This window comes from Aulonocara stuartgranti, assembly GCF_965226115.1.
Source record: "Aulonocara stuartgranti genome assembly, chromosome: 3".
NCBI classification, from domain to species: domain Eukaryota; kingdom Metazoa; phylum Chordata; class Actinopteri; order Cichliformes; family Cichlidae; genus Aulonocara; species Aulonocara stuartgranti.
Window position 1 is genome coordinate 40,990,251 of NC_138941.1, and position 17,675 is coordinate 41,007,925.

Consider the following 17,675-nt stretch of genomic DNA (forward strand, 5'->3'; position numbering starts at 1 on the left):
CTTTTTTGTGAGACTGAAACAACAAAAACTCGAGAGTGAAACCAAAGGTTTAGAAGTTGCTGCAGGCTAGAAGGACTCCTGCAGCTCCCACAGCTTTTGTTTTCATTTGCTTACAGTTTGCTGCTGCGTCAGTGCACTAGAACAGTAATTTATGCTGCTGGACAAACCCGTGTTTTTCCTCTTCACCTTTTAAATTCAGCTGCCGGTGTGAATGTCACCATCTCTGAGGCTGTGACAAGATGTGGTTTCACAGCTCCTGAAACAGAGTCATCACAAGTGTGGATGAGCTCTGCTGTGCTGACTTATTAGTGAAATAGTGAAACATGTTGTCTGAGTTGGACTCTCGAAGCTGTTGGTCTGTTTTATTGCCACTGCTGTATTCATTTGGCAGAAGAGAGATGTATCTCTGTGCCTGACTGTCCCTCCACATGGGCCTCTTTCAAGCCTCGTGCATGGGAGCAGCAGCTTGTGTTTGTCAATCTGTGCTTACTCAACCGTGCAAATGAGTCTGCCTGGTGTTCTCCAAAGCTTTTTGGCTTCGGATCATCGTGATTCATTTGGCGGCATTTTGGAAAAAAGCTGGCAACAACAAATGTATACAAATTTCTACTCAGTCATAACTTGAGTATTTGTGGTTTTATAAAATAGATTTTTGTAAAGTGTAAAATGTCACAACTACGTGGACCCTGTGGCTGACACCACAACATCGAATGACGTTTTATTCGCACTTACAATAAAAAAGAAAGATTTAGGAAAACCAGAAAACACCACATCCGAAAAGAAGGCAAGAGTCAGAATGGAGCCACAGTTGAAAGAGTCAGATGCCAGAGTTGGATTAGACGTAGATATAAGGAGTAAAGAAATGAGGGAAGTAAAAAAGCCACATGAGGAACTAACCTTGAGAGTGAATGTGAATAAATTCTGACAGACAAACAATGAGGCACAAGCAGTGGAGATCACTAAAAGTGAATGGGGGAAAACTAAGAATACTACAGAAGCCATACAGACAGACAGACCATGAAATAGTAGCAAAGGTCTGCTGCGTGGGACCTTAGCTACTATATGCTGTAATTATCTTGTCGTCTAATTTATTAGGTTAATAGGTTTGACAGTGTGCAGATGTTTGGGTTACATAACTACACTGCAGTCTTGAGCACTATAGTGTTGTTTTTGTTGGTGCTGTTGATGTTTTGTCCTGCTTATTGCAGCAACATAACTGGCACCCTACTCTGCAAGCAGCTTGTTCAGATTGGGCATGACACTGTTGAAGGCGTGTGGGTCCAAACACGGGATCAGAGTGATCAGGGCAATCAAGACCGCAGCTGTTGTTTTCAGGCTGTTTTTGGCTATATGGAAACATTAGTGATAACATAGCTGACTGCAATGTTCATGTGATAATGTGTTAAATTTACAGGTTCTCCCTGTTTTTAATTCATATTTGACTCCCTTTGTCTCTTCATGTCAGAGCTACATTTCCTCTACGTGGCACCAGACCAGTGTTGTGACTGGGAGAATCTCTGCAAAACACCCAGTAAGTCAAACTTGCCTTGCATTCCTACCCATCTCTCCCAGCCTTCATTGCACTGGAATTAGTTGATACATCTTGGACTGTTAAAACACTGCAACAGGATTAAGCATCCTTGGAGGAGCTATCCATGGTTCTGAATTGGGAAAATTCAGCGCACTGAATTGGGAAAGTTTCTTTCTAAGAGTTCAAGGCACATGCATAGAATACCTAAAAGGCCACATCAATGTGCATTAATAGAAACAGAAACGCTGGATTATATCTATGAGAAATTAAAATTTGGCATTTTAATGACTTACAGCGCAAAATATTTTTACATTTTTATGGAGTGAGGAAAGCCTTTTTCAGAGCTTTTTGCTTAAAGTATTTAAACAGAAATAATATTTGAAAAATCTCACGAAAGATTTGTACACACACACAAATCTTCTGCTCGTGGATTTCTAAGATCCTAACAATCTTCTCCTTTTTGTGTTCTTTATAACTAAGCTTTCATTGGCTATTTCTTTCTGGCTTTCTCCCTTGTCAGAGAAACTCCTTAAGGAAGCTGACTGCATAGTAATTACATGCTCAGTCGTGAATGCTGAGTTCTCATAGAAACAGATGTTTTGGGATTGTTGTGTAACAGCAAGCTGGAGGTTTCTATGAGCAGAGTTTTTTATGAGGTGTAGCTGAGAGACAGCAGCTCAATGATTAAAACATGAGTGTGAATAAAGGGGCGGGTGTTGGACGCCTGGCTGATAGGGAGCATGTTGAGTTAGAATGGCTTTACAGAGTCAGAGAAATAGTCCTGCTGAAATATTCATACATCCTGGAGCAAAGAGCAGGTGAGGCACAAAGAGGAAGACTTCATTCTAAGAAGACATTCGTTTTTTTGACGGAGTTGATAATTATCATTTTCTTACTGTTATCCTCTATGGTATGAAAATTAGTTAGAAGCTATATATACCTCCCCTTTTTATCAGGCAGTCGTTGGCTTCAGTTGTCTTTGCAATATAATATTCTTGGTAGAGATATTAGAAATGTGGTCTGTGTAACTAGTAAATCAAATATGAGGCCTAGGGGCCAGGACCAATGCGTGAAATGGGCAAATTCTGTCCACTGAATGACTTTGCAAAGTGTGAAAACTGCAGCGAGTTCGTTAATTATTCAGATTTTTCATAAAATGCACTGGCATTCATTCTGTGGTGATGTCAGAGCTAATGAAAGTTAAAAGTGCTGGATCTGGATTTGTTGTTTGAATCAAAAAAATGTTAAATACTTTATGCCGAGTGTGTGAAGTGTAATGACAGTAGACTCAATCAAGTAGAAAACAGATATAAATTGTTGATTTTCCGAATGTAAGCAGTAACATCTCAATAAAGAAACTGGTGTTGTTGATGTTTTTAAACTGACTTAAATTATTATGCAGTGGTTTTCCTGGCCTAATTCACTTGTCCTGTCAGTCCACAGAGCATTTTGCCCAGCCTCTTTCTTATTGCTGAATCATGAACTCTGACCTTTACTGAGACACGTGAAGCCTCTGGTTTTTTAATGTTGTTCTGGGTTCTTTTGTGGCCTCCCGGATGAGTCATCGATGTGCTCTTAGAGTTATTTCTGGAGGCCGGACACCCCTGGGAAACTTCACCACTGTTCCAAGTTTTCTCCATGTGTGTTCACTGGAGTCTCAAAGCCTTTGAAATGGTTTTGTAACCCTTTCCATACTGATAGATGTCAGTGACTTTGTTTCTCAAGTGTTTCTCTAGATCATGGTGTGATGTGTTGCTTTTTGAGCTCTTTTAGCCTGCTTCACTTTGTCAGACAGCTTCTCTTTAAGTGATTTCTCGATTCAGCAGGTCTGCCAGTATTCAGGCCTGAGTGTGTTTAGTGAAAGTGAACACATCTTTCCAAAAAAAAAAAAGAAGGGGTTAATCACAGTTAATTCACGATTTAACAAGAGGCACAAATTAGTTTTTCACACAGTACCAGGTGGGTTTGGATAACTTTTCTCTCTTAATTAATGCAATCACCATTTAAAAACAGCATTTTTTTATTTTTCAAGTTGTCTTTGTGTAATATTAACATTTTTTGATGATCTAAAACATGTAAGTGTGATAAATATGCAAAACACCAGGAATTCAGGAAGAGAGCAAACACCTTTTCACACCACTGTTTTGTTCAGTTTCAAAGCCTGTGGTAACCTCGCTAAAAAAAACTAAAGCCTAGCGTTTTAGGCAATTATCCAATTACAATGTAACTGGTACAAAAGTAAAGGGATACCCAGTCCTTTGTAAGATTGCACACAGATGGTGCTGAGGTCATAGATTAATGAAGAAAAACCTCAGAAAATTATAGTTGTCGCCCAGTACTCTTTGATACAGTTTTTTTTATTGAATTGATTCTTTATATTTGTAAGTACAGGTACATTAAGGTGGCATTTTGAAATAACACACACACTATCAGTATTAACAGTGAAGGTAAACACCCTCTGTTTAATAGTTTGAGCCAAATGCACTCAGTGCTTTTTCTGTAATTGTAAAGCTTTATTTCTGTAAGCCTGAGAAGTAGGGCTGGGCCATATCATACCGTTCACGGTAATACCGGTATAATGTTGGGCAACGATAAGAAAATGAAATATCGCGATAGAATATGGGTAAAATGCGCATGCGCAGTGCTTTTGTTTTCATACGCACGTGGCGGAAAAAGCATGGCGGCGACGAAGAATGAGAAGGGCGAACGAGGATCATTGAATGAAACGGATGAACCAGAGCTGGTTTGGCTTTCGTCCGTCAGATACACAACAAAGCACTATTTTTGGTAGAGCATGCTAGTGGGCTGTTGTTATTACCGTGTCTTTTGGAAAATACGGCACACTTTAAATCAACCCTTTGATTTCTCTGAAAATCGACAGTTCCCCCTTACCTTATAATCCCGTGTGCTTTATGTATGAATTCTGGTTGTGTTTACTGACCTCGAAACGATTGTATGTACACGGCGCTCGAAAATCTGTCAAATGTTTTAGTACGATTTTGCTAAGCTACGAACCCGCACCACTTGATGGATTGTCGGAGTGTTACGGCCATCGTAGGCAGGAGCCTTGCAGAGTGATACGTACTGTGCTTCAACATAAAATTACCGTATTGTGTGTATAACCTCTTTTTAAGTTTTGTGGATATTATACATGGTTATGCTGAGGACATGTTGGCCAATTCCCACTGGAAATGCCTTTTGGTTAAACTGCCAGTAAGGAATTTGCATTTACACTGTTACATTTTTATGTAGCTTTAATGCACATAAAAAACAGCTGCTTGTTTAAGTGAAAATACATTGATGGGGTTCTTTTGCACTAATAAAGTTGTGGAGTTGTAAAGTATTTTGTCTAGTGTTAATTATATCGTCAGTTATATCGTTATCGCAAATTTTCAAATGTATATTGTGATAAATATTTTTGGTCATATCGCCCTGCTCTACTGAGAAGCTGTGCTGATGGCTTTCTTTGATTAATTTAGCAGCATTTCTATGTACTGTTGAAAAGCATTTGAAAAGTCACATCATCAGTTTCAGTGGTTCATTATAAAAGCCAATTTGAAGGCTGCATATGATCGAATTGTGGGAGCGAAAATAAACTTGACGCTATGACAATGAAATAATAAATATAAATAAAAATACCTGTAATAAATAATATTATAAAACAGACAACTGCAAAAAAGTACTTCGACTTCTGTCTCGGTATGGGGAGGTCGATAGCTCATTTCAACAATACTCAGCTGTCAGGCTCCGCTGGTTCTTCTCCTGTTAGATCCTCTCCAAGCCTCAAAGACACTGAACTTTTCTAATCTCACCGGGCAAATTGTGAGCGATGTGAGCTACACATGGAATTGATTGTGCTGCTACTAAATGATATATGTGACTGTGGGCGGCTGTGGTTTATCACTGCTCTGTTCCTGCTGTTACTCAGATGTGGGATTTGGTTGAGCATCTTATTAAGCGTGTGAATGCTTGTGGTTTGTGCTGTGCGCCAGTGTGGTCTTTAGTGATTTTATTGTACTGTGATAGTAATTTGTTCCCAACAATAAATAATACAAGGCAATATGGATGTGCCCATGTTATGTGGAAGTTTAATGACCAAATGATTAAAGTACATGCCATGTATATTTACTCTTGTTTTCCTATTTCTATTGCTACAGAAATAGAGGTCATAGTGGCCTTTGCTTCATGTTGTCCTAGGTTTTTTTTTGCCATGTTTGCTTCCAAACTCTTATTGCCACAGCCAGTACATGCTAAAAATGCCCAAGGAATTGTTATGCCATGCTTTTCCCTCAGAATACTAGAAGGTTACATCTGAAGCGTGAATTGTTTTAGTATATGTTTTAATGTTTATTAATGTTACAAAAAAGATAGTGTGCTCGCCTGTTTTTTTTCTATAACCATCATCCTGAATCCAACACTGTGGCTCTAAAAGCCTGACAGACACTAGCGATACTCATCTAACAGCCATGGATGGTGGACGGTGGGCACTTCCTCCTAGAGTGCAAAATTATCCACAACATCATAAAATAATTCACTTTGACCACTAAAGGGTGTAAAAGATGGATACAGCCAACATGGAAGTGCTGGTATTCCTCTCTGATCAGTACCAGGGGGCAATACCTGTGGTTACAAACAAATGTTCTCTCTTGTAGAAGAGTATGAGAACATGGCCCTCTGCCCCGACCTCTGTAAACGCTTTTGTGATGACTTCATGGGTCATTCTAAATGTCAGAAATTTCACAGTTTGCAGTTTTGATATACCAGTGGTACTTTTTTTTAAGCGAAAACACAGTTTCCACTGGAGCACACATTAGTAAAGCTGTTCCTAAGCTACAGTGATAAAAAGACTCAGCTCAAGGCTTCAGAAACTCATGGTGAAGTAACAATGGCTACCGCCATCTTTTATACTGTTTATGGTTTGACCCAATCACAGAAGCGTATAGCAAGATATACGCCAATCTTTGAGTAATACAATAACAGCGCAGTTCAAATAGGAAATATCAGTATATTATGGTAATTTTGCACGTATTTTTTCAGCGACTCCCTTTAGGTGTCGTCACAGCATATCATCTGCCTCCATCTTACTCCATCCCTAGCATCCCCCTCTACATGTCCTCCTACATCCATGAATCCACTCTGTGGTTTTCTTGTTGTCTGGAAGCTCCATCTTCAACATCCTTTGCCCAATATATCAACTATCCCTCCTCTGCACATGTCCAAACCATCTCCGCCCTGCTTCTCTTTGTCTCCAAACTGTTCAGCCTGAGCCGTCCCTCTTTCTTTCGATGGTAGACCCCAGGTATTTAAGCTCATCCATCTTCAGTACCTTTACTCCTTGCGTCTTCACCTTTCCAATCGTCTCCTTCTCATTCATACATGTATTCTGTCTCATTTCTTGCTGATTTCCTCTTCTCTCCAGAGTATACCTCCACCTCTCCAGAATTGCTCTCACCTGCTCCCAGTGCCTGTGTACACGTCACGCTGATGGTTGAGATCAACTATCTTATACTAGTTCCTCTAGCAATGCAGATCTAAATAGTCTGGGTAACCCTATTTGATGTTACACATACAAATAGGTGCAGATATGAGTTGATATAAAATATCTTTTTCATCCTACTTAAAATGTCAGGTAGTCTGTAGCAGAGCATGGTGATAAATTGTGCTGCTAGGTTTGAAATAAGAATCTTTCTCCATCAGAGAGCAAGAAGGAAGAAACTTCAGAGTCAAACTTATTCTGGCATAATTTAAGTCAGCTCATTATTATTCTCATCATACTGGAGAGCAGAATGTGCTGGGCGTTAATTGAAGACTCGCTCAGTGATCATTAACACGTCACATCCCACTGCTTTTAGTGGAAAAAGGTTCAGCTTGTAGTTGGTGTTTAAGGTAGAAAAAGACGTTGCTCTGCCACTCTCCGCTCTGCACACACATACACGCACATATTCAAATGAGGAGCGTTGCAGAGGGGGTTTCGCTTTCATCTGTTGTGGGTTCAATCACAGTGAAGGCTGTCTGCAGTAACAAAGGGGCGCCTGAATGAAAGCAGGACAGCTATGAAACTGGTGCTGAGTTTAAAGCGCAGCGAGAAGTGAGTCTTGCTGGAGAGACAAGTTGGCTCGTCTGTTTTTATCTGCTGAAAGCGAAAATATGTTTGAGCCTCAGTGCTTCTCCCGTGTCTGTGCCATGTCTTTCCTTCTCTCATTTGTTATGACTCTCCTGGTCCCCTTCTTCCTGCTCCCTTGTTGTTTAAGTATGTTTTCTTTGTCATTTATAGTCTCCAAGTGGCTCTTCTATCCACGTCTTTCTCTTTCTTGTTCTTGCTTTGCTTCTGTCTAACGCTCTTTCCCGCATGTACTCGTCCCCTTATATTAATAATTTTTAACATGGTGAAACCAAAGAAGACAAATCCCACCGCCTCCATCCCCTCCCTTACCCTTGGTCTTGCTGGTTTCAGCTCTAAGAGAGGAAACCATAGTTCTGATTGAATCTACTCTGCACTGTATCAGCTATCCTTTTGTGTCCCCTCTTCTTTTTCAAAGCCTTTTATGGGTTTTTAAAATTTATACACTCGTGGCACCCACAAATGCATCAAACATGCTCACTTACTCATGCAGATCCAGGGCAAAAGAAAGATGTAAACACTCTGTTCTGCTTCCATTTTCTATTTTTTTCCCTGTTGTTTGCTCAGAGGCTTCAAAGTAACGGTTTCTTAAATTTTAAAGTTAACATTACTTTTTTTTCGCCCCCTAACAGATTGTGCACATTTACCTCCTCACATCATAACCTAATCAATCCAGTGTCTCGGGTACAATTATATGATGCAGTCTATCTCAGTCGAGATTGATGATTCATTAGAAAAGAGCTGCTTTATTGATGTTGTGTATTTGGTGTTAAGACTGTGCAGCCGTGTCTGTTCCCATAGTGCCAACTAAGTTTCTTCCAGGGCTTGTCAAGCAGTTTAACCTTTGTTTAAGACCGCTCTGCATTCAGTCGTTAAGTGTTTTGCACAGGCAGCTCTCTCAAGGCTGAACCAGCACTTCACTGAAGTGTGCGTGATGTTCTTTGCTGACACCAGAGTGGTTGGAAACACAAAGCCAAACATGCAGGGATACGTTTTTTTTGCATATACTACTACACACCTCTATTATTTTATTTAACTTGAAATTATAGCAGGCAGTATTGCAACCCATCCTTTGTCTTTGTCTCTGTCTGTGCATTTAGTTAACCAACAAAAAGAGGTACCAGCAAATCATCAAACTTTGACTCCATAAAAGACTGACGGTGCATTTCCGTCACCGCACCGGGCAGGCAGACGGTGAAAGCAATAACTGGGACAACGTGATGTAGGATTACGATCATGATATAGTAGGTGTATCTACCAACAATCTTGGACGAGTTTGAGTCTCAGTGACCTCGATCTCGGAGGTCAAGTTTTCTGAAAATCTTGTGAATGTGATAACTGAAGGAAGTCACCTAAAATGTTCTAATCGACATCATACGTACGTGTGTGTGCTCAAATTTTATGGAGCTTGTCAATCATCAGGGGAACTGCCAACAGTGCTCTCATCTCAGGCTGTCAGGCACTGCCATTCTGTCTGATGCCACTGATGTCTCCGAATAATGTACTAAGTAACCTTTGCCATCAGTGCCTTCACACAACAACCAGAGGCAGGATAAATCAGCAGTCTGTCAGCCTGGGGACTCCTTTCACTTTCTGGTTAGGCGTGCTGCATTTTGAACTTTTTTAGCTCATTTATTTTGTCTTCATCGTGGTTTGGTTTGGTTCAGATAAAGGTTGTGAACTAGGTGAAAATACACCAGTGTTTTCTGTTGTAGACTTGATTCTGGTTTATTTAATATTCTGAGTTTAATTGTTACAGTTTTGATCTATGTTTGTATTCCCAGGTTTGTTATCTAGCCTTAGGCTTTCTGTCCTCATTCCCGCTCCTCCTGTGTCTAGCATCCTGCAGCAGTAGCTCTCTTTGAAGTCGGTCTTGTCTCCATGTTAATTTGTCTGTTTCCCGCTCATGTTTCTGTGTGGCCTGTCCTGTCTGGTAAGTCCTGTCTCTCGCTCTCTCACCCTTGTTCTGTCTTCTGTAATCCTACTTACGGTTTATTAGCAAGAATGACCAGCTCTCACTAGGCCAGTATCAGAGAATCTAGGATTGGCAGAAGCCCAAGGTATAAGCATAAATAATCTGTGTGTGTCTCGCTCCCTCTGTTCCCTGTATTTAGTCAGTCTTCCTCTAAATGTGTTGTACTGTTTTACTTTGATAGTCTCCTGTGTTCAGCAGGTTCTGTTTTGGTTCCCTGTCTCGTTAGACTATGTTCAGCTGTGTTCCCACCTGTGGTCTGTTCCCTTTTTGTCTTGTGTATTTAATGTCTGCGTGATCTCCCTCAATGTTTGTGTTCTGCCAGTCTGTCTGTTAAGTTTAGTTTCTAGTATTTTCCGATTTTTAGTTTCTTGAGTTTAGATTTCATCTCAGTGAGTCTTGCATTTTGGCTCCATTCCTGCCTGCCTCACACAGCCATTAAGACACCTCATCGTTGATCCTACATTTTGAAAAACAGCACTGTAAAAATGACTGAGACATCAAGGAAAAAAGAAAATTTGGAGATTCCAGCAATGCCAGTAAACGCCTGGAAATTAGAACAGACTGGGAGAGTAGCATGGCTTCACATGATTTTACTTGTAAACTTGCAGTCTAAGAGAAATAAACTTTATTTACCCCTCTGTCCATCACCTCAGTATCCAGTGGATGGGTCTTATTTTTAGGAGTTTGCTTTTCTCCTCATGTTGAGCAGATGGATTCTGGTGAATGTGTATTTGTTGCAGTGTCACTGTGTCTCAGCATGTTTGTGCTCGCACGTAGCAGGCATGTGTGCGCACAAACACGCCTGCGTATTTTAATGTGTGCGCGTGTTCTGCAGTGATTCATGACATCGCCACTGTGTGATTAAATTGCCCCACACGAGCGTGATTCAGTCGTCCCCATCTGTTTAACAAGGCACCGCTCCTCTGAGACTCGCACTCTGGCTCGCTGTGGGCCAGATTTACGTGCATGGAAGTGCAGGGCAAAATTTTTAGTGAACCCCTCATTCAATTTGCACCCACAATCTGTGTGTAGTTAGTGCCAGACCACTCATAGAAGTCGAAATCACTTCATTTTGAGCTGATCACTTAAAAATCACATGCTTGTAAATTACTGCATTAACCTGATACAAAGGAATATATGGTATAACATACACAGAGCTGTAATTCCAGCTCAAGAGGTCTTTATGAACCTATTTTATTTAAAGATAAAATAAAGTGGGAAATTACAGAAGCCAGAATTAGGTGTTACGGTCCAATTAACCAATAAGAAGACACTTTAAAGGATTTCTCATACATGATTCGGATCAGTTTTTTTGTGTGAATACTGAACTTACTCTGGTATGAACCAGTTCTACTCCTAAAAGTGTGGCCTGAATGTCTAGATTCAATAAATCACTTGGATTGATTCTTGGCCATTCTTTACTGTCGCCCAGCATAATTTGCAGATGATATTTTTTTGCTCAACATCCATCTGCTTAATCACAAACCAGCTCCATATGACCGACGTCGCACCGGTCTTCTTTATGAGCACCTCCTCCTCCTCCCCACCTGGAAGCTCCATGCTTGCAGCTGCTGCCATGCAAACAGGCACAGCTTGATGACATCATCAACATGGCTATCGTGGTAGGACGGTATAGTCAAAATCTCTCGTTGGTTTGTTTACTTTTAGAGGTTTAACTAAGCGATCATTATTATATTTATTATAGTTTAATAACACAGTTCAGCTGTGCTGACAGATGCTTTAGCTACCAGTGTCATTGTGTGGTCCCTTCAGGGATCCATGCAGACTCCAGTGAAGGACCAATAGGGGCCACTTTCAGCTTCATACGCATTTACCCATTCCAGCTTAAGACATGAGGAGGAAGTGAAGAATACCAAGTCTGGGTTGTAATGTTGAATAAAAAATGATGTTGTGCACAGTGCCAGTGGTGGGAAGACAACTCAAAAATACAAACATCTGTATGATTAAGTGGCTCAATCATAGTCAATGAGCCCAGGAGGGAAAACACAGCAAAGCGTGTTGGTCTGTTTGGGAGTTGATAGTACAGATTTATTTCCTACAAGTGTGTATATGCGTGTGTGAGACCAACAAACCAGAATATTTCATGTGTGTGTTGTAGGTGTGCAGCAGTAGTATGTGTCAGTTCTGTATAATTCACACACAGTGATGTGATGAGGAAAGGAACCGACACAGCCACTTTTTAACACAGCCCTTCCTGTGCCAACGCTAATGTGTCTCCGCTGTGTTTGTGTGTCTGTGCATTTAAATGTACATACATGAGCTTGTTGTTGTATACCTGTTGTGGCTGTGCTGCTGCACGCCTGTGCTTCAGCTGTGAATTATAAACAATCTGAAGGCAGAATACATCAGAAGGAAGGTGCGAGAGCGCGCCCTCTCAGTCTGACTCCTACAGCGTCTGCTAATGAACTGCATCTCCATCCCTCGTGACACAGTAAGGGCGATAATGACTTAGACCACATGCAGAGCAGGTGTGTGTCTGTATTCACATTCTAAGTTATATTTAAATAGCCAGATGCAGTGAAAGCTTTTCTCCATTAGGTGATGCCATCAGCGGGAGTTGCTCTCCCATCAAGTCAAATACAAAGCAACATTTCTTCATCCTGTCGTAAAATGTTTAATCAATTTCTTTGGCACACATGAATGTACTTAGGTAATTGCAGCATCTGTGTTTAATAACAGGTGCATTGTTATTTATACGTTATGATTATGTTACGTGTTTCAAGCGTAACTGTGCATAAACCATGTAAGTGTGTGTGTGTATTGATGGATGATATGTACTGACCAGAGCTGGGGAAGGTGACTGTCTATAAATACGTTTGAGGATCTCTGCCAAACTGTACAGTCAGCAGTGAGCAGACGAAGCTGACCTGGACTCTTTTATATTTTACAATTTCTCATTCATGCGCTCTCTTCAGCTGCAGTGACGCATGTACTATAGCCTTCCTGCACCTCGGCTCTGAAATTCTTTGATTCTCTCTGTCTCTGTTCGTCTTTTTCTCTTTTATCTATCTTTTATCTCCTGATCTCCGCCCCGCTCTTTTTCCTGCCTTTTGTATCTCTTTGATTTTCTCTTTTGTCTTTGCTTTCTTCTGTTTTTCTATCACCTCTTTAACAGGCTCAGGTTTAACTTGCTCTTCAAGACCATCCAGTCGATTTGATTGTAAAAAAAAAAAAAAGCAGCATTTCTTTTGACAAAATGACAACAGCGAGAAAAGCTGTTATCGATAAATGTGACACAACAGGTGCGAATTATCAAGGATGGCTGTGGCTCAGGAGATAGAGCCAGTCATCCACCAGTCAGAAGGGCGGCGTTTTGATCTTTAACTCCTCTACTGTGGTTGTTAAAGTGTCCTTGGGCAAGATTTTGAACCCTAGATTATCCCCGAAGCATCCATTTGAGCATTTGTGTGTGTTTGATGTTAGAAAAGCTCTTCAAAGCATAGAATAAAGTGACAGAATAAAGCAGAAAAGCAGCCTTTACATTTACATTCATATGGAAATCTTCTCTGTCTGTTTGCTGTCTTTATGAGGTGTTGCACTAACAGAAAAATGAAGAAAAACTCTAAGTGCACCTTAGAAAAAAACTAGCATCTCCACTAGTTTCTGTAATTTTTATTGTGTGTGTGTGTGTGTGTGTGTGTTTGTGTGTGTGTTGATTTATGCTGCCATCACGGTACTATGCAATAGTGTCTGATGGGAAAGCTGAGCAGTCATACCTGACACACTGCATGTCACATCAGGACAATGTACCCACATAGCAGACACATGTTTCTAATTACTTGCACCTTTTCCCATTCACTCCAACACGAATACACACTCCAGGTCACGTATCTCGTAGCGTTTGTGTGTGTGTGTGTGTGTGTGTGTGTGTGTGTGTGTGTGCGCGTCACTGGTGTCTGCCCAGCTTCTAATGTATTCTTTCCACTGCCCACTCTCTGGCACTGCAGTCCTCCCCCCATCTCTCTCCTTACCTCTACTAAATAATTAATTAGTGGCATGAGCAGGCAGCAGTTTCTTTTTCTCTGTGTTTAACATTCGCACACGCTCATTACAGGGTCAAATCGAACTCTGACCATGACCGGAAACATGCGTTTGCTTCAGTTAGTGTGTGTTTTACTTTGCGTGCCTCCTTCTCCATGTTAACCTATCTTGTGTGTGAATGTTTTTGTGTGCTTCTGTGCAATGAGTCCTGCTCGTCCTTGATAATAACCTTTAACATCCAAGCACCCTACTTGTACACACACACACACACACACACACACACACACAGACCCTGTGCTGTTTGTGCAGGTATATTTCAAAGGGTGAGTACAGTGGGATTAACAGGGATTAAAAAGGAAGTGCTGAGTCTGAACCTGCTTTTCTACTCCCTCCATTAAACTATATGTATGCATTCTGGGGAAATCATCCTGTCCCGTTTCATCCTTCTTCAGGCTAAAAAAAACCCTCCTCTATCTGTGTAATTTTGCGTGTGTGTGTGTGTGTATTGACAGTGTCTTATGTTACTCAGTGGGCGGATGCAGGGTGGGCTAAGAGCCCAGTGATAATCAGGCTCTTCCTCTTTTAAAATGTGTCTCTGAAAACTTCTGTAGTGTTGGCAGGTGAGTCAAGTTGGCGTTCAGCTTTTTTGTTATCTTAGCCAAACAAAGCAGCCAGCAGTATATAAATGCTGCGCAGGATTTCTGCAAGTCATTGAATTATAGGAATAAAAATGAGGTGGTGTGATGTGGTGCAGAGAAAGACAAGGACACTCAAGGACTCGCCTGCATTCACTGGAATATCAGGCTCCTGGTGCAGCCATCCTGCCCAACCATAAAGTTACAAATTTATATTTTAGTTATTTACAACAAGTTGCTTAATTTTTTGTGGTTTGTTGGTGCAGGTTAGGCGTCCTGGAAGCAAATCTAGGTTTAACCCTCTGAGGTCAAAGTCATCATATGTGCAAACCCCTAATCCTACTCCACAATCTAGGAGAGCAGCACCAAGTATTGCTAGCAAATGCAGTATTAAAGTAAAGCAAAAACCTAAAGTCCAAATGTATATTGAGATGATCTAAAATATAACATGTAAGTATGATTCAGATTTTGGTTATGTATTGTTTTACATGGTTTAATGCTATAATTTTCACATCATAAAATCTCTAAAAAGCTTGTGTTTCATTTACAAAATGATGTGTAGTTAGCATAAGCATGGCTATTTTGTTGGCTTCAATCTTGTTTTATGGCACAGAACTCACATTAATCAAACTGTTAATAAAATCCACATAACTGCAATGTTGGGATTAAAACTGCTATGTTGTTTGAAGTTCACGTTTTTGATACAAGTCAGCGAGCCTGTGATTTGTACGTGCTGTCCCGTCTATTGAGACCAGAAGGTTAAACACTACATTAACCAGACAGCAGGACATGCAGCACATGAATATTATGCAAATGTTTTTAGAAATGTCATCAAATGTAACTTCCAGACATCACTTTGCTTGTTACTGGTTTATTTAATAAATTACAACATCTCAGGCCATCTGACCTTCATCAGGTTAATTGCTCAACTTTTCTCCACTGTAGCATCAAAAAAATGTCAACATTTAGTTGGAGGGCTAATGAAAACAGTCAGCCAGTCACATTAACATCATTGTGAGTGTGACATTAATCCTTACATCCATATAACTTTACACTCTCCAAATTCAGAACACATATCAGGCTTAGTCTTTAACAACACGGTGTCAACTGGATGCAAAAGTAACACTTGTTTGAGAAGCCAAACAGAGAAGCTACATGTAACCCTAACCCTATAAAGACATCTGCAACCATGAATTTCCTGAAGTACAGCATCCGTTAAAGGTGTGGGTATATTGGAAGTCTGAGAAACCAAATCTGAGAAACCAAGCCTAGGCTATACATTTTTTTTACAACAAGCATTTGTCACAGAAAAAAAAGTCCCAAGGACCCAAATACACAGCAAAAATTTAGAGTAAAACTAAAAGCAAGAATTATTCATACTGATGCCCACAGTTCAGAAAAAGTAACTGTAGATGAACAAAAAGCTGTAAAATTCAAAACACATAGAGGTAATAAACATGGAAAGTCATAACAGATGACGCAAATGATAGCGAGATTAAGACAAAGAATAAGGCAGGACTGTTTATACACTGAAGACAAATAGAAGAGTCTAAATTAGGGGCAAGCAAGACACAGGTGAAGCTAATCAAGACAACCAACCAGGAAGTAAAACCAAGAACAAGAAACAACCTACAAGATTACACATAATACATGCAGACAAAGACGACTCATGGCAAACATGGCAGAAAACTGGAACACTAAAGCATAAAAACAACAATTAAATCAAAGCCAAAATCAAACCATTACCAGTTGGAAAGTATAACTGGCAAAATATAACCTAACAAAATATGCTCCCAGTTAGCTTTGTGGAAAATGTAGGATCCAATTTCATAGTAGCTCAATCTAAACTTGAAACTAAAAGTCTGGGAATCTTTTTGGAAGTCTGCTACTTTGATTTGGACTCTTTTTACTCTTCCTTTAAACACTTTGAAAGGAGGATTTCTGACATACTCCATAAAAACACATAACATCAAAAGTACTGCAGACTAAAGACACTACTTGTCTACCTTGTGTCTTCTTTGTAGCTTTAATAAGCATGCTCCAAGTGTCTGTAGATGTACTGTGCACTCTGACCTTTCCTTCATAGGTATAGTTAGATCATCTTATTCAGGGTTCTTCAGAGAATAACTTAGAGGAACAGGGAGACCCGGAATAATGAGACACTGTTACAGGTCTAGAGTTAACTCCATCTGACTTACACAATATGTCTTCTCCTAAACTAGAACTTCCAGGCCCTGCCAAGGCAGCCACTTCAAATCACCAGGAAGCAGTACATCCAAGGTATGCTACACACACACACACACACACACACACACACACACACACACACACACACACACACACACTTATTATAATAGAGAGAGAGAGCAAAAAACCCTCCCACACACCTCAGAGAGTGACAATGATGCATTGGAAGTGCAGTGCAAGTGTATGTTAGAGAGTGAGGAGGACCTCCTTTGGAGCATGCAGAATAAGCTGGAACAAGTTAAAAAAAAAAAAACCCAAAGGACGATAAAGCAGCAGCAGCAAAGGCCTTCTTACCAAACTGTGTCAAATGTGTTTCCTACATGTTTGTGTACTACCCCCCTGCTGTAGCCTCTTCTTGTTTTGCTTGTTAGTTCAGGACTGCAGCTGTAGCACACTTCTGATTTCAGCCTGTGGATAATTAAAAATGCAGTTTGTTGCATTTAATTATAATAATAATCAGTTTTATGGACGTACAGCTCAGAAGTTTACATCCATTCATCGTGGGCATGAATGTCGCGGTAAATTGGGGTTTTTAATGATTTCTTTGAACTGCTCTTTTCCAGGGTGGAACGATAGTACCAGATACAACTTAAATGACTTTTAAAAAGAGTTGGGTGCACAAGTTTAAATTTATTTTGGATTTTCAGATAGCCGCATAGGGTGAAAAGAATATATACAAGCTCAAATTTATGCATACATTCTACACGGACACCTCATTAAATATCCTCTCCACGCCCACCAGACACTTTTGGTAGCCATCAACAAGCTTCTGGCTTGATTCTGACTGGATATTTTTCACATCTCACATAAAACTTTTCTCCAGAAGGTGTTTGGGTTGTAGCTGTAGCTTGAAGGTATACCTTTGACCCTGTGGGAATTAGAGAAAATCTAAATAAATTCAAACTTGTGCACCAAGTCATTAAAGTTGTATGCTGTGCAATCATTCCACCCTGGGAAAAGAGCACTTCCAAGAAGTCATTAAAAACCCAAACGTAACATGACATTCATGCCAATGATGGGTGTTTGTGTAATTCTGCACATAGTACCAAGATCCTCAAATGAACATACCAGAATGTGAAATATTTTTCCTTCTTAGAGCGCATTTTCATTAAAACATCTCTGGATGCATTATTAAGGTTGCATTTATTACTAAAATACAAACTT

General features: G+C 40.2%; 1 protein-coding gene across 8 annotated transcripts in view; it reads left to right on the forward strand.

The window, feature by feature from the left end:
• The window catches only part of poln (polymerase (DNA directed) nu), a 77,361-nt gene that overhangs the window by 26,390 nt on the left and 33,296 nt on the right, over positions 1–17,675 (forward strand). For 6 of the 8 annotated variants that reach the window (XM_082526380.1, XM_082526382.1, XM_082526384.1 and 3 more), the window contains 2 exons: positions 1,466–1,531; positions 16,487–16,544. In XM_082526380.1, coding sequence (XP_082382506.1) covers positions 1,466–1,531; positions 16,487–16,544 — 124 coding nt within the window. The remainder of the gene's footprint in view (positions 1–1,465; positions 1,532–16,486; positions 16,545–17,675) is intronic. The other 2 variants (XR_014275345.1, XR_014275346.1) reach the window with 1 other exon arrangement.